We start from the raw sequence: 27,524 nt of genomic DNA, 5'->3' as shown, positions 1-27,524 counted from the left end.
AGTGCTGCACCAGCACATCTCTGCTTGGCTAACAGGCATGAATCCTTTCACCGCTGCGTGCGATGGAATGCTCTTGTTGAAGTTTCTGTATGTTTTATTGTCCATTAAGGCCGAGTGGTTGTTTTAAAGTACATGATATAAATATATTTACATTTTATGTGCTGGTGGGATTTGAGAGGCTATACACAAGAGCAATGTACAGTAAAGAGTACCTATAAGCTAACATTTAGTTTCCATTTGATCCCATTAAGACCACACTAAGAACTACCATCAAAGCAAGACAATGGGTCAGTGGCAACGCCTGTGCACTTTACCTTCTCATATTTCAGCACTGTGTTATACTCAAAGCTGAAAGCTTAAAGTGCTCAGAGGAGTTGGGACTGACTGATAAGGCCTGACTGTGAGTGATTATTGCTCCCAGTAAGGCAGTTTCAAATTCATGAAAACATCCCCAAAAAAAACTGGAAAAAATCACTTACAGTAAACATTATAAGCCCTATAAAGACTCAATGAGAACATTTGGTACAATTTGACAGAGACTTTATTAGAATTAAAGAACATTACACAAAAAAGAAAAAGAAAATCACTAGCAGCTGGATAATCACCCAGTTGTACACATTTAAAGCTGTTTCAGTGCGTGCATGTGTATGTGTGTGAGAGAGAGAGTAAAGCACAAAATATACCTCAGACATGAGTATCATTAATTCAATGAGCCATCATGAAGTCTAAAGTATCACATACAACAAAAGCCACGAGTTCTGCCTGTTCTTTAGTCTGTCTCTTTCTCTGACACACAGACGCACACACAAATGTCCATACACAGAGTTTACAAATGCAGAGATAGATAGCACATCTCTCCCATCTGCCAGGTCAGAAGCAATTAATAATGGCTCTGACGACAATCATAATAGCAATGAATCTGCGCTGTCATAAGGGAGGTAGACGAGTTGAACCTCCTCCATCTAGAGCATAAACCAGAATGGATAACTGCACATTCCAAACCACAAGTAAACACCTAAGGCCTTACAGCGTCATAGCAGCACTGACGTACTAGTAAAGACACGTGGAGAGCAGCCGAGAAAATCACATTGAACATTTTTCACTGTTTTTTTTAAGTTCTCACTGTTTCAGGAATTACAATAAAAGCAAGAAGCGCTATCTCAACTGCATTTACTCAGAGATGGTTGACAATGTCAAGCCAACCCTGAATCTGTCAGTAGAGTGCTTGTCATTGCCCATGTTCTTTTCCATGGATGGAGAAACACCACCACCAAATGCTCTCATCTCCAGCTTTGTCTCAAACAAAAGTGACTCATGTATTTACACAGTAAATGTATCAGGGACACATACACATGTGCACACACAGACATACAGATACTGTACACTCAAAACACACTTAAGGCAAGGGTGGCCTTTGAACCGTGACCATTCGAGTAAATCTAAACGTGCCCTTGTATGCTTCTCTAACCTCTCATCCCTGTTTATCCCATCTGAGCCTACGGCCTGAACAAGCTGCTTAGACACATGGCACACTACTGTATGTCTCTGAGACACAAGATCAGCTCTTCCCTTCACAGAACGTCACTAAGCGAATATACAAGAGAATATTTCATTTATTATTGTTGACACCTGATTTCAGTACAGTTCAGAATAATAAGTTTATATTAACAATGATACAGAGGAGCAGGTATGTACACAGATACAGAGCAGATGCCATTTATATTAGTCTCTTACTAGAGAAGGCTTTAGTGTCTCCACATATTGACGCTAACATTCACAGCAAGACGGCCGCACTAATCCCAAATCTGCCCCAGAGATGGTAAACAGCAACACACTAATGAGACAATACCCAGATGCTTAACTTTCAAATGATATGGCCTTTAATCCTCATGGTTAAGTTCCACAATATGATTTCTACAGTCCACCTGGATCATAATGATATTCATGGTTGAAATGACTAATACATTTTCATTACATTATAACCCTTAAGACTATATTGAAGGCGACTCCCACTTGAACATCCTGCACATGTACTTCACAACTGCCAATTCTGTTCATCTCACCGACACCAGTGTTTTGGGGTTTTTTTTTCTTTCGTCCCCAGTTCTTCCAATGGACAATGCAACCTTTGTTGAGGCAGAAATGAGCTTCTCATTTTATAAGCAAATGTTTACAAGTAATTAGAGGGGCAAAGCTGGCAACAGGGCTCCAGAGCTCCAGGGGACCAGAAATCCCCAAATTGACTGTGTAGCTTTGGTGGTTTGATTAATTGCAAAAAAAAAAAAATTGTTATGAATTTGCACTACAGAAGTGCACTCATCAAAGACAGGCCCTGCATTACCAGCCATGACTACAGGGATGGTGATGTTTTTGGAGGGATGTTCCCGCTGTGATAGTGTCACAATGCACAAATGCAGCCTCAAAACTTCAGGCTGAGTTTTCAGATTCCTGCTGTTCATCCCGTGAGCACCAAGTTCTCATGTAATTATGTTGTAATAACCACTGAGTAGGTCTGCTCATGGGTCAAAATGTCAACATGTTGATTGATGTATCTGCAAAATTGCAAAATTGTTGATTTTTAATATATATCTCTAACAATGTATTTCATTTGTTTTCCATCAATATTCAATGCTGCAATACATTATCCAGTCTCACAAGCAGTAGACTTGATCATAGGTTATGTATAGACACTGGCAGCACTTGGTTAAAGTTAGGGATAAATCATGGTCTAGTTTTACAGTATAACTCATCTGGGACCTACGTAACCCCAGCAATAAGTCCACAGTGACTTGAGAAGCAATAACCCCGACCCTAACCACTGCCTTTCCTGTTCTATCAAAATGTTTTCATTACCCAACCCAACCACAGACAGGAGTCTGAGCCTCTGGTGTCACAAACCTGTGCTATGTGTACTCCCCCAACCAACTCCATGAATCTAGTGTGGTTCATAAATACAGCATTTCATTACCTCTAAACATAATCCAGGCTGCACTTCAGTTAGCCATCACAGCGTAGTTGGGAAAAACAGCTTGGGTCTATATAAACAAAGTTTCTATGAGACAGAGTTGGCTCACATGATGATTATTCCTAATAGTTAAGTATTTATTTCAGCATAAGGCCACTGGTTGCAGTGCATTTAACCAGAAGTTGAAGACACATGACCAATTGTTATGCAAAAGGAGCAAGACAAATTGTTTGAGAGATGTCATCCTTAAAAACTGCCATAATTGTCAAATACCTGCTCATATAATGGTGAGTAGAAAACAACACACAAATCAATTATAATGCCAGCAGTTTCAACTCAGTGGGGAGTCTGCGCTATCTCACATTGCCAGGATAAGCAGGATTTTCCATTCGGATAACCATGGTCTTTTTTCTTTTTCTTTTTTTTATCGTACTACTGCTGAGCGGATTTATCATGAATGCACCTGGCACTGCTGCCAAATTTGCTCCTCACATATCAGCTCTGCTCACATTAAACAATAATGACCCTGCTCAAACTGTCAAGCCCTATTTTCTAAAGTCTTCCTCTACAACACCTGTGGATAGCGTCACTATCGCTCACCGGCAGCAGCACAACCACACATGCCCCCAGACCAACAGCTGCACTATTTGTCAGTGACACTTGTGTATTGTAACAAATGGTTCAACTCTTATTTCAGGGGAAGTGGGCTCTGCTCATTGGGGGTGCCCTGGCACACACAATGCTAAAGGTAAGAAATGCCATTGTCAAGAAGCTAGAACAGAGGGAGGTGAGGGTGCAAGCAGAGAAATTAATCAGCACAACAAGTAATAGCTTTGTGTAGTCTTTGTGGGGAGGAGAGGGTGGTTTACCAGCAGCAGGGGTGTGATAATCCAAAGAACTAGAACAAGCGCTTGTCATTTTATAAAGAGCACCTGTCTTGATTGACATGATTGATTACTTGTGTAAATGTCCCTGCTAGTATTCAGTCAATAACATGCACAGTTTGTGGTACAGACTTTTTTTTTTTAAACCTCTCTTTCTGTTTTTATACATTCACTCTCTATGGTATTGATCATCAAAACTGACATTTACATCAAAAGATTTGCACTTGAACCTTTAGTGTCTCATTTATCTCACTAAAATGTCTGCAAGTTTAATATGCTCAGTAAGTGCAAAAGTACCAAAACCCCAATAAACTGATGGTAAATGGATTTTATGTGTTATGTTGAAAGTGTCGACACGTTTTTGAAGCATATCATCAATAGTTGGTGAGAGCTGGCTATTGCAACTCCAACATTAAAGCTGCATTAACAATATTGAGATATTATCCCTATATAGAGTAGAGGCCTTAACGTTACAAAGAAAGCAAACTCTTGCACATCCAACAGGACAAATGCTGGCTCTGTTTCGGTCTGCACCAACTCCTGAGGGAAATATTACTTGTTGAAAACAGTAGAATTAAACTGCACTAATGATAATAATTCTCTGTGACTTACTCCTTTCACATTACAAGTCTTAATTTGCTCCATTGATAATGCAATACATGGATTAGTGCAGCTTTAAACTCATGGAGCCTTGGGCAACACAATCTGCGAATATTAACTGGATGTAATTTCCTCTATATTTTCAACATGTCTCTTTAGCAGACATCTGAACATACTGCATTATGTGCTGAACCAAGCCAACATCTTTTCTACCTGAAGATTAATATATACTTTGAAGCTTGTGAAGATGAACATCCATGTACCATATTTTAAGAGAGGACTGCATGTGACATTTACGGTAACCTTTAGTACTTTGGGTCACTCTGACATTTACTTATACTAAGTGGAATATGCTAATTGGAGATCAAAGTCCTATCTACTAGGAATTTAAGGTATTTTCATTTTCATGGGCAGAATTCATTTTATGAAGAAGGAAAATAACATGTTATCAGTATCAGTAATTGGTTCTGAGCAAGTGCATAATAACCCGTTTAAGCTGGAGTACTGTGTGTGTGTATGTGTGTTTGTAGCAACTGGATGGGGTGGGGTGTATAGGGGGGCAAGTCATAACGTCGAATGGCCTCTGTGACACCACAGGGAAATCAGTCTCTCACAGCTTTCAGGAAAAAAACACTTTCCAAGTGTCACTCATAAACAACAACACAGACGGCCCCGTGACAGTATTCCTCTATCCGGGAAACGCTGCAAGCAGACAACATAAACACCTCCTCTGTGTTCGCTACAGGAGAACATCCCCAGAAAGAAAACATCTACTTTTCCAGAATCTAACAATGGGCCTGAGAGACCAGATGGGTTTTACTCTGTGCACATCTTGTGTTTTAAAGATGTATGAACATAGTGTAAGGTTCTGTGACTATTGCAGGAGGAGCAGACTCTAATTGATCAGTACACAAATGTGTGATTTTATTGTCCTAGCCCTGCTATGTCATGAAGATTGTCAGACTTTCTAAAGGTTTCGACAAATTCTCTGCCCTGCTGTCATATCCTCCTGCAGTAAGGGCTCAGAATGATTTATATTTCATAGACAAATGGAACCGGAGACACAGTGAAGCACAAAAGATGCAGGCTGCTGTAGAATTATCCAAAACATCCAAACATGCTCACAAGTGCCGGCCATACATCTATTTTTTGTGAGACTGACAGCATTGTGCTATGGTGCACTCAGAGAAATTCCCTCTCAGCCAGGCAGGTTTGGGGTCATAACACAATTACTGTGAGGTGAGCGGGGGAGTCAGAGTCAGGCCTGACAAACAGAGACCTCAGATACGTGGATGCCATTCTGCAGCCTGCAGGTGAGCTGGACAGGGACAGAAAGTCACTGAGCTTATTTGCAAATTTAGCTACTTGATCCTCTTGTAACCTCTTTTAAAACATACCATAAGGCTGCAGTGAAGAGTGTTGTAAAATACATATATGTCATCACATGTACAAATGCTACTGTATAACAAATATACCACATACGTAACATTTACTGTCTGTCTAAACTGTACAACTGGACTCATCCTTTTGATTTTTTTTTATATATCATTGCGAGACAATGCTTGGTATATTATAATAATTATCATTATTATCATTATTATTAATTATTGACAACAGATTGACAATTACCCATCCAACTGCATTGGCATGAATAAGGTAATTAAGCGCTGAAAATTGCTCCTGTCCTTCTCTTAACACAGTTAAGGTTGGCTTGAACTTAGTGTCATAAATACGCTTTTACCCTTAAGGCCTCTAGTTTTTAGAGTAGTAAGCCACACTGTTTATAAGCTGCAAAGAAAAACAAGGGTCCATAGATGTGACTCAGAGACAAAGAGCCAGCCTGTGGTGGGTTGTCTATACGCACTATGCAGCTCTACACTATAAAGTCCAAGTGCTGTACCATGAATTTATCACAATATATCATTCATATTCAAAAATATGGTAACATGTTTTGTCTTTTGAAGTTTGGTAGTGTGTATTTAAAGAAAATGAAACACTGTATCTACATAAGAAATATGCTTGATGCCTAGTTCACTCATTTAACATATTTTTCTCCTTTTTGCTCTTTCTGTTTGTTTTTCTGATGTAATCAAGTTGCTTTGTGAAATATCTCAGATTTGTTTACTGTGCAGATTTGCTGCCCACAAACAACAACAACTAAGACAATGTTAAGTCAGTTCAAAGTGTCAAGTCACCCTTGTCATATTTTCCACCATGTTCAGACACCACATGAACAAACACTGCACTACACGCCAAAAGAATCCAACACGACGATGCACTAGCATCACAGTTTACAACCACAACATCGGCATCAACACTGCCCCTGTACTGTAAACAGTTTATACCTCAGATTTTTTTTTTTTTCCCTGTGTACCGTGTAGTCAAGCAGAACTGACAATCTTCTAATTTCATCAGTTACCATCTGGAGGAAATTCCTAACTTCTGAGGAAGATGCTCAATTTGTTTAAAAGATCTTTTTGAGTCTTTAAACTCTTCTTCCAACCCCCTCAGGTTACAACTAGCCTAGCCTGCGATCATGATGCCTCCCATAAGGAATGAGGCAAATCAACAGCAGATAGACACAGTACAGAGTATTAAGTAGCAGGCACTTTGTCCACAAGGCAGTTGCGATAGCATCATTAACACACATCAACATTAACAACTGACAGCAAAGATATAAAACACTAGTTTTACAGCTACATAATGACAACAAAGTTATCAACAGTGCTTCCCTCACATACACAGCTTATCTTCTAGTAATACACACAGGCAAGCCCTGCTGTAAACATCTAAGCAAACAGTTTGCCTTGGTCCACTGTGACAAGAGATAACTAGCTACTCTATTTTTTGTGCTTTTTTATATAGCTATGTTGTTATTTACACTGTAAGACTGTTTTTTTTCCTGTAAATAATCCCTATATGATTTTACTCACAGTCATACATGAAGCTTTTATACTGCTACATTATACGGCCTTTTTTCTTCCACTCCACATTACAGTCATTATGCGCACTGAGTTGGCTTAAAGACAAAGGATGTGGGGTGCTGTGTTGCCGTAGAAACCGCCTTTCCTTGTGCCCGCATCCATCTGCCTCAGCAGGTTCCCATGGTGCTGACTGTAGTGTAACTGAACTTGGACATGGACGCTCCAGTTGCCATGACGTCCTCCTCGTTGTCCCGTAGCCCGCCACGTCGACGGCGTTGGCAAGGCGCGGCGCAGCACGAGAACGTGGCGAGCAGAGCCTTGCGGAAACGGGTGTTCATGAAGCAGTAAATTATGGGGTTGACGCAGGCAGAGGTGTAGCACAACAAATGGATGAAAGCGATGGGGGCCCCCGACAGGGCGTGTTTGGCAGATGTGTCGTCAAAAGCACGCCAGGTGTTGGCACAGTACACTGGCATCCAGCAGAGAAAGAACAGGACAACAATGACCACCAGCATGCGGATGACTCGCTTCTTGGCCTCCAGCTTGGCCTCAGACGTGTTGCTGCGCGGTCGCTCGGCCTTGACTGATCTGCCTGATGAAGCCATGGCGGACATCTCCATCGAGTGTGGCCGCTGGACAACGTTGACGTAGCAACCGTCTCCATCGTCACTGCCAGTAGACACAGTGGAGGTCAGGCCATTCTTCACATCTGTATGGAAGAGCAGAGTGAAAGAGGAGGATAGCTGTGAATATAAATCTATTAAAATACTCATATTCCTCCATTTTGTGACCCTTTATGCTTTTACTATATGGCCTACTTCACAGATGCTGTTGAAGACCAGATGTGCTGAATGCTCCTGTAAGGGTGGGCTGATCAATATTATTAATATTGATATCAACAAGTCAACTAATTGTGAAAGTAATTTTGTGGTCACACTGAATGAATGAATGGATGAATGAATAATGAATTTATTTCGAACGAGCGTGTCTAAAATGAAAAATGATAAATACATAAGCATAATTAAATCATAATATGCACTTCTTAGTGTCTGGACTTTGCTCCTCTGCTTCTATAATGAGCCTATATGAGCAGCAGTCGCCCAATTAGTTCATGAAATTCACATGATAAATATTTCTAATTAACCAGTAAAAAAGGTATTTTATTTTGACATGCTTGTGATCAAGTATCTGCCAAGAATAATTAAAGGAAACATGTCATGTTAATCACTCAGAGGTATATTAATGATAGATCCACATGTCCCCTGCACACCTCATGGTGCATCGTGATAATAAAATGCTGGCACTGGCAATGATACCAGTGATTCTGGCCTTGGTATCAGATCTGGCCCAGACTCCAGAAGAGATTATTCTTTTTACATGAGATTGGGAGTTTGCAACCGTGGATATATTCACACATTTTTATCAGCACCAATACATTTTGTGCTGCATGCAGAGGGTCTGTGTGTACAGACACAGAAAGTATCATTAAGATTAAATACCAACAAGTATGTAGACTATTACTTCTACTTCAACAGAATAGTCAGTAGCCTACTTGTACTACTTCCGCACAACTGAGTGTAAAATTACAAGAAGAGAGAACTGTTTGAGAATAATTGGTTAATTGGTAATTTTGTTGTATGAATCATTTACCAATAAAATACTCACTAGTTCCTGTTAGGTGACTGTGGTCAACAGGAGTATTGGAGTAATTTTTAAGTATTAATGGCCTTCATATAAATACACTACTTCAGGATGTTATAGTTCTTCCTCCTTGGATTACAATAGTAGCCCTCCATAGCTGTTGACTTGACGAAGGTATGTTTTCTACCATTGACCCAACTAGATTCCTACATTTAGGGAAACCAAACTAATTTCTTCCATCACTTTGAGGTTTTAACCGCTTTTTATAGAGTGAGTGCTCAATGTTTATATGAACTGCCTTGAGTGAGAGATACCACATGACATGGACATACTGTATATGAGTGGATTGAATGGAGCTACGCAACAACTTCCACATCTGACTGACATCTTTAAAAGAAAATTCCTTTTTTGTGGAGCAGTGCCGTTGCTCTGTGATGATACAGGCACTTATTTTAAGTGCATCACCTTTAAATGGCAGCTGACCCACGTAATGGGGAGAAAATTGGTAAGAAATATTTCCTGACCCACAGTAATCACCCATCAGTGGATATTGCAGTTTATTGATAACATTTAGTTATCCTGCTCTATTCTGCACTGAATGCAGTGATAAGGTAAAAAAGAGGTAAAAAAAAATAAAAAAAACAGGAACTTGAAACCTCAGAGAGACTACGCAATTTTCTGAACCATACCTGGATGATTAAATAAAACTTGGTTTATTTTAAAATCTCTAAAGAAGTAATGACTCATTTCCCTCCTAATTTCCGTACAGTTTTTTCTTTTCTTTTTTACCTCATGCTCTTGCCTCTCAAGCCCTTTTTTATACAACCTCTTTCTCTGTGAGACCAGACAGATGGTGATGTCCAGGCCCAGCAGCTGCCAGCCAATTCCATCCTCTAATGGAGCACCAGCAAACACAGTCCACCCTCCGCTGTCATCCCATGCCCACAGAAGGTTATGTTTCACTTAACCTGTGCACATTACAGTGATTGTGATGCTAATCAAACCTTTGTGATTGAAATGAAATTCCTCATCATTTAACATAAATCATATTTAAAAAGTCATTCAATGCTGAATGGCACTAAAGATAATTTGAAATGCAATTGTTTGTCAGTGCTGTGTGACTTTATATGCTGTGTCCTGTGTTTTCTTTTTTCTTTTTTTTACTGTGCAAGGTGTTTAATAACTGAATACAATGCAATTATTGCTGTGACAATGACAACCGTGATATCGATGTACCTTTTTAGTTTTTACTGCATTTGTCAGTATTTTATTGCTCTCTGTGTGTTGGCCAAGCCGCCCTGTGGGATAACTGCTTTTTTCGTCTTTTCCACATGTCGTGTAAAGCATCTCACCAGCTGAATCTTTTTTGTGGCCCATCATCTCAAACTGGATGCCTCTATAAAGTTCCCTGGAGATCAGCCCATAAGCCACAATCATCATCACCCCTGGGATCGCGAAGAGCACAAGCAAAAGCAGAATGTACCTAGAAGAGAAACAAGAAAGGTAAAAACCTCAGTGTTGTTGCAGAAGGAAAATCGTGCATGGTGAGACTTTATATCTCATGTGTAAATCCAGCAATTCTTTGCCTGAAAATAAAAATATATAAATAACCAGTTTTCCAAGTTGCAGTTGTTGCTAACCCCCCGAAAATGTAGCTGGATATATATTCTTGATGAGTTTGCACAACCTGAACAAAGATTAAAAAGTTATATAATCAGCTAGATTCACCTGTACTTACATAATCTGTGATTTGATATTTCATACAAAATAACATAAAACATTTCTTGTCATGCAGTTTTTTTTTTTTCAATCCGCACTGGCAGGAGAATTTCTGTCCTTCTGCAAGTAACAGCTGCAAAATGTTGAAAAATGATCCTTTGTGTTGTAAATGTTAATAGTTATGCACACACAAACTGGGTCTAGTGCCCATGTGCACACATTTCTACATCCATAATCAAAAAAAGGAGAGGTCACACGCACATCCGTACCAAAAACTTTGGGCAGGTGCTGAGCCAAAAATGCAAGACTTAAAACGAAAGAAAGAAAAAGGCTCGCACACCGCAGGGCTCCTAAATGCAGTCCATTTATTATCAGGAACGATGTAACGTTTCGAGCAAAAGCTCTTCGTCAGACATACAACATCCACATAGACGCCATCTTAAGTATCATGTGGTCGTCATGTGACAATATTGTCACATGACGACCACATGATACTTAAGATGGCGTCTATGTGGATGTTGTATGTCTGACGAAGAGCTTTTGCTCGAAACGTTACATCGTTCCTGATAATAAATGGACTGCATTTAGGAGCCCTGCGGTGTGCGAGCCTTTTTCTTTCTTTCGTTTTAAGTCTTACATCCATAATCAAGCCAGAAGTCACAGACTCAAACACAAAGGCACAAAATCACCATTTTCAATTGTGCGTAAATATACACAGACAGATCTAGGGGTTGTCTGAAATTGCCTGTCTCATCCTAAATCCAAAAACACAAACATCTGTCTGCTCTTCCCCTAACATTTCCAAGAAATCAGCCAATACACTGAGACCTGTTAAAGCAGGATCCAGAGTCAAACATGGAAATAAATTAGATATTTCAGTGTAGTGTGAAAATACACGCACACACTAGGACAGATACACAACACACACACACACACCACTCAGACATGGATCATCTAAAGTTTATTGGACAGAAAACAGCAGCGGAAGCTCTGGGAGAGTAAAAAAAAAAAGATCCATGACCTGACTACAAGTTTTATGATGCGCTGCATTTTCTGGGCTGCGTATCACTGGAAAGTTCAACTGATGAGACTCAGCACAGAGAATAAAATCAACCACTGATGTACTTCCAGTTAAGGTTACACCAACACAAAAATGTTTCATTGAGAAATTTGAAATTTCTTTATTTGGATAAACCCCTTAAGATGCATTATCTTGTTTTCAAAGGAAACATCTCTGATCTCTGAAGGTAAGCTGTCAATAAATCAGAGCCTTTAAGCTGTTGTGATGTATGGACATGGGTGTGGTTTGGATGTGCCTGCTAATTTCTGTTGTATTGATTTTTTTTAAATCTCTTAATGAGATGAACTGAGCTGTGAGAAGTTTTATAGGGGGATGTTACAGTATTTTGTGTGATGAAGGTTTACCACATCAATTTCTTCACTTTTCAATTCATTAATGGCTTGAAGTGAATCCTAATGTCATAAGAAACTGTCATGCGGTGTGACTATTCTGACATTAAAATGTCATTGAATTTGCATGTCAATGTTAAGTGCTCAGTCAATACAGGTTTCCAGCCTGGTGAGAGTGAACATACAGTATAATCCAGAAGGAGGACTTGTGTTCACGCAGCCGTCCTTCCAGGGATCAGTGGCTAATGCTAATCTCTAGCATATCAGAAACAGTTTTTTATTATATGTCTCCATTCATTTGAATATTTGGTGTAGTGCATGCATATTTAAGGTATATATTATCTTCTAATACTGTATCACCATGTCTCAGTCAAAAAGCAAAAAGAAATGTTTGTTTTGAAATTTAAAATACTTTTCAAATTATTATTAATTTTTTTGCATCACAGATGTTTATGGAGTTTGGCCCAAAGCATCTAATATGTTTTGAAAGATGCAGAGAAGAAAATCATTTGAAGTCCAAACACTCACCAGGTCTGCTCTGCCGTCACTTGGGGCCACTTGTGGCGACACTGGTGCCCTGTGGTGTTGTCAGGGCGCGGAAAAGACTCCAGGTTACTGATGATTGGATAGGGAATCATGAGGATGAAGGCCAGCATCCATGTAGCAGCAATCACCCGATAGGCATGGGAACGGGTCTGCCACACCCGTGACTTCAGGGGGTTACAGATGGCGCTGTAGCGCTCAATTGCTATGGCAACCAAGCTAAAAGTGGAGATGCTCACAGATATGCCTGAAGGAAAACAAAACAGATTATTCAGAAAGTACATAAACATTCATGCAACTGTATGTTAGATATCTTTTATTTTGATGAATTAAAAGTTATTACTGCTCAGAGTTTGGTATCATAATAAAAAGTAACAAAAACATTTTGTTTGTTGATGTGCATGTAATATCTGCAATCATAACCGAGAACAAGATGTGCTTATGTGCATAGACGTGCTTCCAAATGAATACACTGCGAGGCTTGGCGGAGGATGGGGATGGTTATCTGAGTCTTGTGGTAGAGGAAATCATGTTGGCCTTGGCGACTGATGTGATCTGTCATCTCCCCCCTGACAGGACAAGACGGGAAATTACTCTTTACCTCAGCAGGAATACAAACGTGCCTTTGTGTGTATGTTATGTGTGTGTGTATGTGTGTCTGAAAGAGAGCCAGTGGTGGACTATAGTGGCTGAGCAAAGCTTAAGAGCACCAATCAGCAAACACACACTCCCGGGGGTTTTTCTACCTTCACTCAGCGCATCATGCTGACGGCAGTCTTCATTCACGGGCCCTGTGCTTTGCTTAATCCATCTTTTCTTTTCAATTCTCTAGAGGGTTTTCTTTCAGCAGCAACACAGTGTTGCCTGTTCTTGTTCATCTTATTAGTCGCTGAAGTTCTTTCTAATTCGATATTAACAATTTTGTTCTTTTCTCTGCTGCTAACGCTTAACGATTGTCTGTTGTTTACCCCTACTGTACATTTTATGCACTCGTTGACTTTTATTCCTTTAGATGAATCAGTAGATGAGTGCTGGGCAGCATGAAAATATTGCCTCTACAGTAAGCTCTATTTCTTCCAAGGACCTTGATTTATTTTTAATTGATATTCAAATCTCCTACACGCTTTTCTTCTTCCTTTTTTTCTAACTCTCTCATCTCAAAGCTCAGTGGTAGAAAGTTACAAAGTACAGTACTAACTCATGCACTGTGCTATGGTCCAGGAGGAAATATTGCACCTTTCATTCCCTTATATTTTCCTGAATGTAATATCTTTTCTATAAGAAATATCAATCTATAAAATATGACACATGGCAAAGTTATGGGAAAGTATCAAGCTTTAGCACCATCCATCCAGTTAATGCATCAGTCATACTGATCTAATTAACTCTCCATAATTTCAATTTTGATGCAGGATACTAATACTAATTCTGTATTTGGTGACTTTTAAAATATGTTTATTTACTTTTTTGCACCAGGGAAGACAACTTCCTCAGAAGCATGAATATCCACCTGGATATGAACTAAGAAAAGGACTAGTTTTAAAGGTGAAAACGTTAAGAGTCGGCACGTTTAATCCTTTCTCAAATGGGAGGGATAATGTTGATGGCATGCGGTTGTAAAGCTGATCAATGGTAATCTATACTTTTTGTAAAGTGGTAGTCAAAGAACTTGTTAACTTCCTGATTACTGCTTGTTTCCATGGTTGCTGAGCTTCAGGTTTACAAGTGAAATAAATCAATAAATAAGGTGAATGGAGTTTAATTTTAGTAGAGGCCTACAATAATGGGCTACAAAGTCCCAGTAGCCCGCCTCTTCATTTTCACTGGGAAGCAATTCAGTGGTTTGTAAAAGCAATAAGGGATTAGTCAGATAATCAAACAGAGGTTTAATTTGTTTCTATTTAACAGAAAAAAGTTCAGATATACTGTAGTGACATAGAGGCTTAAGAGCAGGCTATCATATCATATTATAATTACAAAGACAATCCAAAAGGAAGCACTTTGCATGGATTGTTGGTGAAACTGTGCGCTGCTAATTTAATCAAAGCAAGGAAGCGATGCTGGCTAACACGGGCAAGAATTAACAATTCACACATTGAGCATGGCTGTTACTTGTTATTGATCGACAAGACAGATCAAAATTAGTGTGTTAAATGACAGAGTAGTGAAAGATGCTCAGGACAGTTTTCAAGAGACCAAGCTGACGTCTTCTAATTTCTTTTGTTGGAACAGGTTCACAATATTACTATGTTACCTTATGGCTCACTACAGTATACGTCATAGCAGTTAGCTGTCTGGCATCTTCAGTGGCTGGGTTAAGGTTTGGGTTAGTCATGAAATGAAAGATAGATAGATGTACTGTATCTTTTTTTAATGAGCCCGACACTTTACTGTTTGATACGGTTCACAAAGTCAAATTAATTTAAAACATTTGCACCCCAACCCAAAAGGATTCAGGGCATTAAAGCAGTGCATTTTTTGGAGAAAGTTATTCAAAACATGTCTCTTCCATTGAGTGACAGACGTACTTCTAACCCTCATCAAAAGGCAACTGACCTCCAATCTGCAAGTGCTCGCCCCAAAGGAATAGGAAATATGACTGAGCGGGGTAAAATTCAGTTAGATCGGATACAAATGACATTTCACAGCAACTCCACTGAAATAGCTTCTGCTCTGAAGCAAAGGTCTCAATAAAAAAGATTATCACTCACATTGTTCAGAAGATTTATATATATATAGCCGCACTCTATCAAGAAAGGGTTTAATATCAGCCTTCTCCACATGTGCACCTCTGATGTGTTCATTCTCCTCAAACAGCTCATATATAATATAAAGGACCGCAACCTCAAAAATTGGTAGGTTTAACCCTATAACACTTGTAGCCCATATTACTGGTAAAAAAGACACTGTTCCCTGTTGGATTCGGATCCAATGAAACACATGAATGAAGGCGTCAGTCTTTTTTAGACAGTTAAAAGTGTCTATGAACCTCTGCATTACCTGCAGTGTAATTATTATGTTATTCATGTACTGAATAACCCCCCCCCCCCCGATGACATTTCAATTAAATGTAGAATGGTTTTTCAAGAGGCAATTTAAACTAATTTGAATAACTGAATGATTTTGTTCACCTCCCAATGTAAAAACAGATGATGATTAATGTTAAAGAAAGCAATAGAAACCATGAATGATGACAAGTGTTTCTTTATCGTCGGTTATTCTGTGAACTGCCATAGGTTGATTTACTCTGAATAAATTATTGGGTGTGAACTGCAGAAGCCTTTATTATTATTTCAACATCACTATTCACTACAGTATGTTATATGCCCGGCATTTTTTGTTTGCTTGTTTCTGAGGATGGAGTTTATGTGATATTTTATGCCCACAAAACTTGCAAATTAAATTGAGATTTACTGGAGTAAACTATTCAGTTTTACTGTTATTGAGGTAATCATCAAAAAACAAACAGGGAGGCCCTAGAGCTCTGTTGGATAGGAATTACATCATATGAACCCTAGTGCAGCCAGCGTTTTCAGCCCCACTTTTATCATCTTATAACTTTTTATCTCTCTTCACCTCCTTCTCCTCCTACCCCCGTTCCCCTCACCACCCCTCCTTCTCTCACCCATGAGGTAGGACACTATCTTGCACATGGCAGCTCCAAAGATGAAGTCCTTGAGGATGTTGGGGATGAGGGTGAAGGGCATGCAGAAGACAGCCATCATCAGGTCGCTGACGGCGAGCGACAGCAGGAAGGTGTTGGTCACGGTGCGCATGCGCTTGTTGACCGTCAGCACTACGATGATTAGCAGGTTGCCGAAGACACTCAGGAAGAAGATGAGGGAGTAGAGCAGGATCTGTAACGTGTGGTCCTCGTCTGGTATAGAGGAGAAGACGGGAGAAGAGGGGATGTTAGAGTGTGAGCAGTCCATCACTAATGCTGTTTTACATGGTGATCAGTGCAATTGTTCGGTTTTTAATGATCTAAACAACCCGGAGCCAGTAGTGCTGCATATATTTCTCAAAGCTGTCTCTTTGGGTGTGGAGGGATAGATTAGCTTGTCTTATTGTATGTATTGTGTTAGTATTGTCTGCCTTGATGAGGAAAAAAAAACAATATCACATCGTAATTGTTGCTCAGCAGCCTGCTCTACAGTCACCCTGTACTTTTCTCTGACTTTAATTACCATAAAATGTGCTGTTACTGCGGGAAAATGTCAAATTCATCAGCTGCTTGTGAAAGACAGTGCATCACACAGCCACAATAAAGACATTACAGCAGACTGCCTTTACCCAAGACGTGGCAATGTCAATTCACTCGCTCTTCACTTCACTTACACTTCAGTTTAACTCTGCAGGCAGATCACGGCGTCACAGAGACCAATTTAACCCAGGAACTCAGGCTTTGAAACTGCGGTTCCTACTGTTATTTTTGGTTGACATTTTGGATTTCCTGCTTGAAAAATGACAAAATAGCCTCAGTACACACATACTCACACACAGATCCACACACACACACACACACACACACACATACACATGTTCCTACCAGCGCTCGACTGTTTTTTAACGCTCCACATATCTAGAAAGGACAGGATTGCTGTTCTCCTGCTGCCTTACCACACCACTGATTATACTACAGGCTTTTCTGTGAATGATTTTCAGTCTTCACTTTGAGAGTAGACTTCACTTCACTGAGTCGCATGAGGACTATAACTGTCTATTGGACTTCAAACCACAGATTTAACCCACAATTTCAAAACTATACTCAGCACTCTTTTCACCCCTGAGCTACTTGGAGAAAAAAAAAAAAACCTTTGAGTTAGGAGTTTAACTTCAAAATTCACTGTAACATGACATGTAGGGATTGAACCCAAGATTTCAGAGCTTAGAGACTTTGACATTCAAAATTTCAGAAGCAGAACAATGATGGAACCATTGACCTCAAAATTTCACAGTAGCCCCCTGACCCATTGAGTTCATCAAGACTTGTGTGTCTTAAACCTTTGCGTCCATCCTTTATGAGTCAGACATCAAAATTTACAAAGGTTACCAGAAGATTCAAACCATTCAAACTGCAAAGTCCAAAGGAAATAATGCAATAAGTTTTGTCAACTATTTGTAGAGATACTGTAGAACACCAACTGAACTGATACAGTAACTGAACAGACAAAACCATCTCTGCCACTAACAGAAAACGCTTAGGGGACGTCTCTCCTGTTGGTTATGGTATCAGTCGGTGAGTCCCATAGATAAAACAGCTGACAGCTGATAATTACTAATGAGGTGACCTTGTGTCCTCTTGACTGCCGTATTGTCACAGAGGCTTTAGCATTCCTGATGTGGATTTGTGGACTAATTCACTTCTGCCTGTGTCAGCTGAAGCCAAATCTTCAACAAATCTTTTCCCTTCTATTTGGAAAATAACTTGACAGAGACTGAAAGTTTAATTAGGCTATACACACTAACACTATACTGTAGATTATCCATCATCCATCAAAACTATGCAGTTTATATACCCATGAAGGGTCCAAGAGGACTCGAGCCGATCCTCACTGACCTCCAGCGAGGGCGGGAAAAACCCAGGAGGGCTCACGTTCACACCTGTGGGCAATTTAGTGTTGTCAATCAACCTAATTTGCCTAATGTCTTTGGACTGTGGGAGGAAGCCAGAGTATACCACATTAGATTACTGTACAATTTTTAAAAATAGACATGTTTGAGGACAACACAAAGTACGCTGCAACAATGTTTTACCCAAACTTAAATCATTTTCTTTGACAATATACTGTATTTTTCTAGTTATTTTGTGCTTTGGATCTCAGGAGGACAACACAAAAACATTTTATCTACCAGAGATAAAAAAAAAATTTAAAAAAAACCTCAAATAGCTTTTAGCTGGTATGGCAGTCAATCACAGCCACTTAGTATTAATTAGCTCGATGTTGCACCATAAACAGTTCCTCTGTTGTAAATAAAATCTAAGCACCAACATCAACATTTTCAAAGAGCTGTCTATCAATACAGAAAACTGTATAGTAGTACTGTACATGCTGCAGCCCAAAGTCTGTCGATGCCTTCAGCCATTAGCAGTTTCATTGGATCATATCCTATAAAGTCCATCTTATCTCCTTCCACTGTTATTGTCACCTAACCCCCTGCTTAGACACAACACTTTTTCATTGGGTTACCTGCTGTGCCCGTATCCTGGGGGATTAAAGGCACCCATGTGCACCACATCAACACTACATAAATCTCATCACACACATGACACCAAACTTCTCTTACACAGAAGGTGCACACGCAAGCAAACGTGCTCAAACCTAAATCCCCTGAAATATTACCACTACCATTACCTCAGAGTTGATGGTAATGGCATATTTCATCATTAAGGTATCTTTTTTCGACCTTTACCCTTTAAGGATAATTACACCACTATTGATTCATGTCATTATCAATAGCTTTGGGGTTATTAAAGTTCACTGACTCTCGGGATCTCAAATGACATTACTGTAGGAGCAAAAAATCTATATAATATCTGTATTTCTGTTGAGTCTGCCTGTTTATCCAAAAACCTGCGATCCTGGTCAAGAGGTAAAGGTCTGCAGCACAAGGGCTGTCACAAAGCTGCAGAGGAACATCAAAGAGAGGATTTAGCTTCTCCAAAACCAGGTGGACACACGTGGTTCATATATGAAAGCAGGGTGACGGCTTGTCACTTAATTGATTTAATGCTCTTGCCTCCACCCAGCCACTCGGAAATGCTTTTGTATCATTTGCAGGCTTAGTGATGGATTCAGGCTCAGCGTGGTCAGCAGAAGTCATTCAGTCACTCTCCCTCTACCTCTCTCTCTCTCTCTCTCTCTCTCTCTCTACACACACACACACACACACGGACACTCATGCACATACAGATCCCGTCCTATGACATGTGGCTTCACCATCTGTCTCACATACTCCCATGCAAATAAAAAGCAGTCACCTCTAATATGGTGGGTACTGTTCTACTGCCAGAGCATCGCAGTGTCTTCACAAGAACAGGCTTGCAAATGTCAGCGACTAAAACTGTTAAATTAAGTGTGCACGTGTGTGTGTTTGTGCGCACATTGGGGTGCACGTGCATCTGCATGAATGAAAATGTGCAGACAGATTATTGGTGAGAGAGACGAGCAGGCTCTCTCTCTCTCTTCACTCCCGCCAAATGAACTATGTTTAGCTTCTGCCTAATCAGAGCCAGTTAGCCTTCCTGCATGTTCACTGGTTGTGTGGGAAATGCTGATAACTCCCTCCGCGCATTTATTCTATCCTTCAGGCAGGAACTTCCAATAGCTGCTAATGATCATGGGCGTAGGGCAGAAGCATTCGTATTAATCAGCAGTGCTTCGGTTTATTGGCCAATGCGGGGCAGATTAATATTTACGTTACATAAGGAGACAAGTCTGTTATCGTCTGTGCTACAGCCTCACTTGACTGATTCATACTGATGCATAAAACTGCAGTGTTCAACAAGATCTGAAATTAATATAGTTGGCTTCCAGCCTGAGGGTTGACCAGACTAGCTTCTCCTTCAGTTTTCTTTTACAGCTGATAAACTCAGACAGGTCTGCTGTTTCTCCGCAGGCTTTTATAGTGATAGCAGAGAGAGTACAGAGAGGAAAGATTCGGAACATTTTTTTTAAACAAATTGTGAAGACAACATTATCACTGACATAGCATCATCATTTAATTTGATGGTGAACGTACGTGCCAGGAAACAGTTGCATATTCACAAAACAAGTAGTTATGGAATAACATTTGAGTCAAATATTCACTCTATTTTAGCTTTTAATTTGGCTATCAATCAACTCAGGATGAAAATATCTCGCTCTTTAGATGGTAAATGCTCCATTTTATGAGGATGACTATATTAGTTGTACAAATCAAGATTGACAGAACTTTTAAAATTTCTCACTGTTGGGTAGCTAAGGCAGGGCATCTGTACGGTAAAATAAGTTGGAGAAAGTCGGGAGGTATGGAGCTAATGATGGAGAAATCCACTTTCCACAAGCTTATGATTTCCCATAAGACACTGTGGGATTTTTTTTTTTTTTAAATATTCATGTTATTATCGTCACTGTAAGTCACTAAACCTTCTCAGACACTGGATGTTTTAAGTCCCTGTAGGGTATATGCATACTATTATTAAACTTCAAAGTGAAATAGAGCTTGGTCCTCCTGAATATGACGACACCTCTGATTCTGTGGCACAGAAGGTATACTGTATAATCAATTATAAATTTTGCATTCGTTCGGTATGTTTGTGACAAAATACTCATTTGGGAACATGTTAGATAGATAGTTTTTCTCAGATTTCTGTCAGGAGACTAAGGTTAAACACAGTTTGTTTTAATGGAGGCTGATACATTTTTTTGGTCAGCTGATGTTTTACAGGTCTCAGATGAATTCATAATGAAGGGAAAGTTCATAGTTTCAGGGAAAACACCTGTTTCTTGTCAAGTGTTACATGATAGAAAGCCTCTGGATTATTTATGCAACACCAAATCCGTGTAAAACCACAAATTGTCTTTTCAACACCTTGGTTTTACATCTTAATCCTAAACTATGCTAATCCAATGTTGGACAGACCCTTATATTTAGTGTGCCCACACACCAGGCATCAATATTCTCATCTGTTTCTTGGCGAGAGAGAAAGTTCGTCGAACTCTGACGAGGTTCATGACACCAGTAGCAAAGCTGGTGCAGGAGGTAAGTTTCAAACAGCCGTTCCTTTTCAGTCGCCTGCAATATCGCTGCTCTTCCTGCCAGCTCACATCTCTGAGCTGCACTACAATGTAACGAGAGGCTCAATGCAAGCTGAATCAAACAGTGGAGCTGCTGACCGCTTCAACTTCATAGGTAAGATTAAGTTATTACAGAAATCAACACTGACCATTTGGCACGGTTTGTCAGCGCTCCGCTGCATCAATTATTTAGAGTGCTATTTTCAGTTTTGAGAGCCAAATGACAGAAGGGAAGCCTGCAGCACTGGAGCTGTGGGTTGTCGTTTCATGAGTGTGTGTGTGTGTGTGTGTGTGCAGTGCCCATTAACCACGTCTGACCACTGGCTCTGGAACACAGTCTGCTCGCTGTTTACAGACCAGAGGCTCTGGGAGCAGCTGTGCAGGTTGTGGAAAAAATCACTTTGTAACTTCCAGAGATTTCTGTTTTTCCAATTATCTGAAATAATCAGGACAGGTTCACTACAATCTATAGGCCATCAATATCCTTGTATACCTTATTAGAGTCCATTACCATCTCAGTAATGTACCTGCATTTGGTTACATCACAAACACACACACTGTTGTGTACGCACACTTTTTCCATTCAAGTGGATGGGTATGGTCTCAGACTTGTGGACCCAAGTGGATGTGATACATATTTTACACAGTTCAGTTCAACTGTCTGTGCAAATGAAAACTCTCAGTGAAACTTTTCTACCTCTTGCGCAACATCACCTCAAACACTTCATTGCTGTTATTTTAGCAGGAATTTCAGGCCTATGAACAGATTTGCTGCTAAGTGTGACATTAAAGTGATTCATGCGAAAAGTTCTCTGGAGTGACAGTGACTATAAAAACATGCAACGAAATAGTGAATGAATTAATAATGAGATTCGTATCCCACCCATGAATATTTAAGGTTTCATCTATTTTTTTCACTCTGTATATCAGATATTATATTGACTATGAATCACGCTCCCACTCTCTCTGTCTAATACATATGCAGTGTGCGTCACTGTCTTCCCCAGTTGGCCCTCGTGTGGCTTCACCTCTCAGAGAAAAGCCGGCTCTGCATCCTGGAAGACCAAGGTATTGGTAAATGTCACAGCTAGTGGCTAATCCAGCATGGTAAATGTCATCTGAACCTTGTCACTAAGCCAAGTGCAGCCCAGAACAGTTGATGGAGGTGCTGAGCGAAGCCACTTTCCACTCACTGACAGACTACAGCGGGCAATCTGCAGTACCTGTGGTCACGGTGGTCAGAATACAAAACAACAAGGCGCACAGTGCAGGCATGTAGTTAACACCTGAGGTCTCAACAGGCAGAGTGAGATGAAACAGCGTGAGCACTGAGGATGGTGAAATACATACAAACAAGAAAGGTGGAGCACTGTGGAGGCAGAGAGAGGATGAGGAAATGAAAGGCAGGGCTGGGTTTTTGTTTTGTGAGGAGTAAAGAGCTTTGTGTTTGGGGATTGAACAGGGTGGGCTGCTCCTGGCGGTGACTGATAACCCCTCTTTTGTTTCCATCATCATTTCCAAAGTAACAATTTCTCCCACTGCTCTGGCCTTCAATGAGTTGCACTGCAATCAGCCAGCATCCTAAATAATCCTATAACATTTCTATTGACTCTATAAAACCACAGTCATTCACCTGCGTCTTGTGCCGTAAACAGGAATCCCATCAAGTCAGGGGTGTCAAACCACGTGATGTGAAGCACATAAAGGCTGCAGCTTTTGGTTCCAAATCAGAGACAACACCTGGGCCGCATTCAATGTGACAACATTTTGATGTCGTCTAGCTGAGCGACACATTTCGCCTCAGAAGTCAAGGTTTTGCTTCACTTTGAGGTGTGTTCGCTCTGGTTCGGAGGCAGCGTCAGAGGCTGATGCCAGTGTCCTTTCTGAAAATCTCACACAGCACTGACGTATTTAAATGCTCAAATATATACAGAGATTTTCAGCCACTGTAGCATAAAAAGGAAATGTTAATCCCATGGTATATTTAAAAAGAAATGGTTGTATCTGGTAAATGTGAGGGTTATTCACTCACTCCACCTTCCCAATTCCCTTAGGGCAACAGAAGACATCACACATGACAGACATACAACCTGATGAAGATAAAGCTGCACATTTTCTGCCAGTGACCGACGTTTCAGCAGCCATGAACATGTTATTTCATTGATTGGAAAAAAAAGTGAGATGTGACATATAGTCAGAGGCTTATATACTCTGACCTCACTGGTGTGGTGAAATATGAGTGTGACCAGGTGGGAATCTGAATGCGACACAACTCAATCGCCTCTGCAAACACAGAGCGATGATGGAGCGAAGAAGGAGTGAGCGTGCTGGAGAAGTTATCAGTTGCTGGGGTGACAGAGTGAGTGATGATGGTGGTGGCAGCTATGAAGGGTCACACATCCTTATTTCTTCTCTTTACATGACTGGTGTGAAGTCGTGTTAGACCATATATACTGTAGAAGGAATGCAAAATAGAGAAAAATAAAGCAGGGAAAAAAGCTCGACTGGACGGAGGTGATAATCTTTGATGAGAAATAACTTAATAGTTCAGCATTGAAATTGGATTTAACTCCCACCTTAATCGTGCAGGTGCAATTCTCCAGACATCTGTACTTGTCAAGTGTGTCCTTGGTGGGGTTGTAATTTGCAAAGTGCAAATTTAGCTCAGTATAATGAGTCATACCCAATCCTGAGTGCTTGAGATTACTCGCACATGCAGAAGATTTCAGGTAAAAGTGGGAATGACAGAAGTTAAATGAAATCATTGAGAATATTCACACTTTCACTCACAATGCCGACTTGTCAGCGCTCACCTACACAATGAAAGTGTTCAATCCCTGCAGTGGCTTTTATATAAATGTACCACACTCACATTGTAACCTCTACTGTATCTTTGTAAGTAACCCACTTACTTCTAACCTAAATCTAATTCTAACCCAAGTCTTAACCCTACAACACCACTGTGAAGGTGTGTCAGACAGTAAAGAGCAGCCCAAAATGTCCTCACTCTGTTAGAAAAATCCTTTCTTTGGTCCTCACTATGTAGCGTTCAAAAGCACAAACACACATCCACACAGACCTAATCAACACGTGGAAACACTGAGGGATGAAAATAGCAAATGTTGATTGACAAAGTACAGCAGGTGGAGAGAGAGGACTGAGATGAAATTGTAGGAGTGATGACGCATTTCGACGTGCTCTCTTGTTCACAAGCTCAAGCTCAAGTCAATTTTTTATTTATATCGTTTCCAATCAGTGGGTTTTCTGTATAACAAACAACACCCTCCAACCTTAGACCTTTGATTTTTACCGAGTGCTTTTAAAGTATACAGAAAAAGCAGGATGCAGCAGCATGAGGTACAATCTCTAGATGAAGGCATCTGACTGTTTTTTTTATGAATAAATCCTCTGTGTGGCAAGGATTCAACTCATGATGGTGTCTCTCTTTCATTACGTTTGCACTTACAAACACACCCCAGTGATTTCTCCTTATAATAAGGCAAAACAGAACATAATAACACAGCTCTTCGCAGGCTGGCATCAGCATCATAACCTGCTCTGAAATCACTAAGAAATGACTTTGCTTTTAAAGTTCATCTTTTTTTAATCAAGCAAAAAAGTTTAGCCTTTATGTGAGGCTATGGTTATTTGAGGGGAGTGAAAACCATGAATAATCTGTTTATCCTCCTTTTGAAATGGAGCTCATCTGCTTTTCCAGCCTGACACATCTCAGTGATGCTGAGCTGAGAGCCAAACCTTCAGCTGAATTGGGCAATTTAAATAAAAAGCCAGTTAACTTTAGTGCAGTAATGTAGTTCTGCTTCCTCCAGATCTCTGACAGGATGTGAGTTAAATCGGTTCAGATGGCATATTCACAATAAAAAATAAAAAAAATACACACATATCTATGCAAAGTAAGTTTATATGCTTTCATCTTTACAGTAATTAACTTCAAGGGGATAAATGCTGAGTTTGTGTGTGTTTGTGCTCTCACCTCTCTGCCTCGGACGCCGGGGTATGAGGAGTGTGAAGGCGTTGCCGCAGGTGATGTTTGATTTCTCCAAACTCCCGTTAACGGCTCCGCTGTGCAGCGCATCAGTCTGCGCTCCGACGCACTCGGGGGGAGTAGATGTCTCATTTTGCGCGTACAAATCCATGACTTTTTTTTAAATTTACGATCTCTAGAGTTACGAAAAGTTCAAATCGGACCTTCTGTTTGTTTTCGTCTGAGCCTCTAAAGTGGTGAGATGACCGGACTCTGCATCCATAGCCGGTCTTACTTGGGACGCAGAGAGCAATAAGTCATCGCTTCCCAGCGTCAAATACTGAAAAGAGAGGGAAAAAACAGCAGTGAAACTACTTTTTCGACTTTATTTTTCCGCGTCTAATTTAGATCCGTCTCACTTAGTGTTAATCAAGGATCGTTGCGCACCGGGAGAGAGAAGGAGCGCTGTGCGCCGCTGCGCCCCGCCAAGTGAACCGCATGGAGAGAGCGAGTGAGTGCAGGGGAGAGTGGAGGACTAATGTCATATAGGTTGGATGGTGTGTGTGTGTGTGTGTGTGTGAGAGAGAGAGAGAGAGAGAGAGAGAGAGAGAGAGAGAGAGAGAGAGAGAGAGAGAGAGAGCAAAGAAAAAATCCACCACATTCAATAGGCTATTTACTCTTTTTAGTATGCTAATGACGGATGATTTGTATTGTTTTTGTGGGTAGAAGGACTCTAAGATAGAATACTAGAATAGAAACATGTTTTTTTCCTTTGTGGTGATTTGGATGAATTGAAAACATGTGATTAAATAATGGAGTGAAGTCTTACATTTCTTGGAAGGAATACAAGGAGATACAGGCACTGTAGGCTATGTGATGAACTAAGGTGTTATGATCCACTTGCCTCCTTATCACGAATCCAAATTGCCTAAATCGTTTTCATATCAAAATAATGACAGCACACATTGGGGTTTTATCCTCACACTTCTACAATCTATTGTAAAACTGCAGGACATTTTGCATGAAGGAGGAATGGACGGAGAACTGAGGAGGATTTGTAGACAGGTTATAAAAAATACACAAATGAATAAAAAAAAATTAAAAGCTGATGCTTGATGCAGGCACTATGATCATTTTCACATTTTCCTGCTACCTTGAGTCATCTGCTCCCAGCAAAAAGCACCTGTAGTGGTTTTAGATGCACTCTGCTGCCCTCATGTGGTGAGCGAGGGCACCTTCTGTCTTTGATAAAAGATCAACAAGTTGTTTTGTTGATGAAGAATATTCTCTTCTGGAGAATATGTAGATGCATATTGAATTTTTGTCTCAGTCTTCTACAAGAGATATAACTGAAGCGTGTGTGGAATAAAAAATAAGAAAGAAAAAGATCATATCTCAATTTCCACTTCATAAATTTTGACATTAACAACTGTCCATCATTTAAGTACCCTTCAGTGACGGGTACTTTCTGTCCTTCCTTCTTTCATGGCACTTAAACCATTAAGACATTTCACATGCTCAGCACCGACAGCACGGTTTGAATGCCTCCGAAATCTGTCCTTCATTATACAGGCAGCTGCAGTGATCTTACTGTTCTCATTTGATATACGTATGTCAATGTTTATGATTAGGGGGAAAAAAATACAAATTAACTGGTAAGTTCTATATCCTGATTTGATTATTTCAGTTGTGGTCATAACAACCTGTGTTTATCAATAATCTAATTATATTAGAGTATATTATTACATTAGTGGCAGAATGTCTCTGTTTGCCTCCTGTAAAAGCCTGACCTCCCCTAATTATTGTTCTGGTTGAAAAAAAAAAACATTTTGATCTTTAAGTTTGCACATTATGTTGTGGTCAGATTGTCCAGTCACATCATTGTGCTACACCGAACTAAAGATGAGGCATAAATTCAGGTTATAATGCTTGTTATTCCTATACGTCAGCAGAGAAACAGTGTCTTCCTTGATGCCACCTGTACATTCAGGAGGTTTAAATGTCGCTGATTCCTGAAGCGTGTTATTGTTGTGGAGAGGTGGGACCCTGTGCTTGGCCTCTGAACGCTCAAAT

The 27,524-nt window shown here is 40.2% G+C and overlaps 1 protein-coding gene across 1 annotated transcript; it reads right to left on the bottom strand.

The window, feature by feature from the left end:
- Positions 1-529: 529 nt before the first annotated feature.
- Positions 530-25,988, bottom strand: cckbrb (cholecystokinin B receptor b). Its single transcript, XM_085764964.1, has 5 exons — positions 25,461-25,988; positions 16,312-16,563; positions 12,672-12,933; positions 10,367-10,497; positions 530-8,082 (listed from the first exon to the last, which is right to left on the bottom strand). The coding sequence occupies exons 1-5, from the start codon at positions 25,621-25,623 to the stop codon at positions 7,541-7,543; spliced, it is 1,350 nt and encodes a 449-aa protein (XP_085621090.1). The 5' UTR covers positions 25,624-25,988; the 3' UTR covers positions 530-7,540.
- Between the last annotated feature and the right edge of the window lie 1,536 nt (positions 25,989-27,524).

This window comes from Trachurus japonicus, chromosome 21 (assembly GCF_045865225.1).
Source record: "Trachurus japonicus isolate A0001 chromosome 21, Traja_1.0".
Taxonomy (NCBI): domain Eukaryota; kingdom Metazoa; phylum Chordata; class Actinopteri; order Carangiformes; family Carangidae; genus Trachurus; species Trachurus japonicus.
Note: the sequence above shows the minus strand (reverse complement) of the source record. Positions and strands in the feature narration are given on the sequence as shown.

Excerpts from the sequence above, each read along its gene's own strand:
- cckbrb (XM_085764964.1), bottom strand. The coding sequence starts at position 25,623 with ATGGATTTGTACGCGCAAAATGAGACATCTACTCCCCCCGAGTGCGTC. Across the intron at positions 16,564-25,460 it reads CCGGCGTCCGAGGCAGAGAG|ACGAGGACCACACGTTACAG; the intron begins GTGAGAGCACAA and ends CCTCTATACCAG. Across the intron at positions 10,498-12,671 it reads GTGACGGCAGAGCAGACCTG|GTACATTCTGCTTTTGCTTG; the intron begins GTGAGTGTTTGG and ends TTTCTCTTCTAG.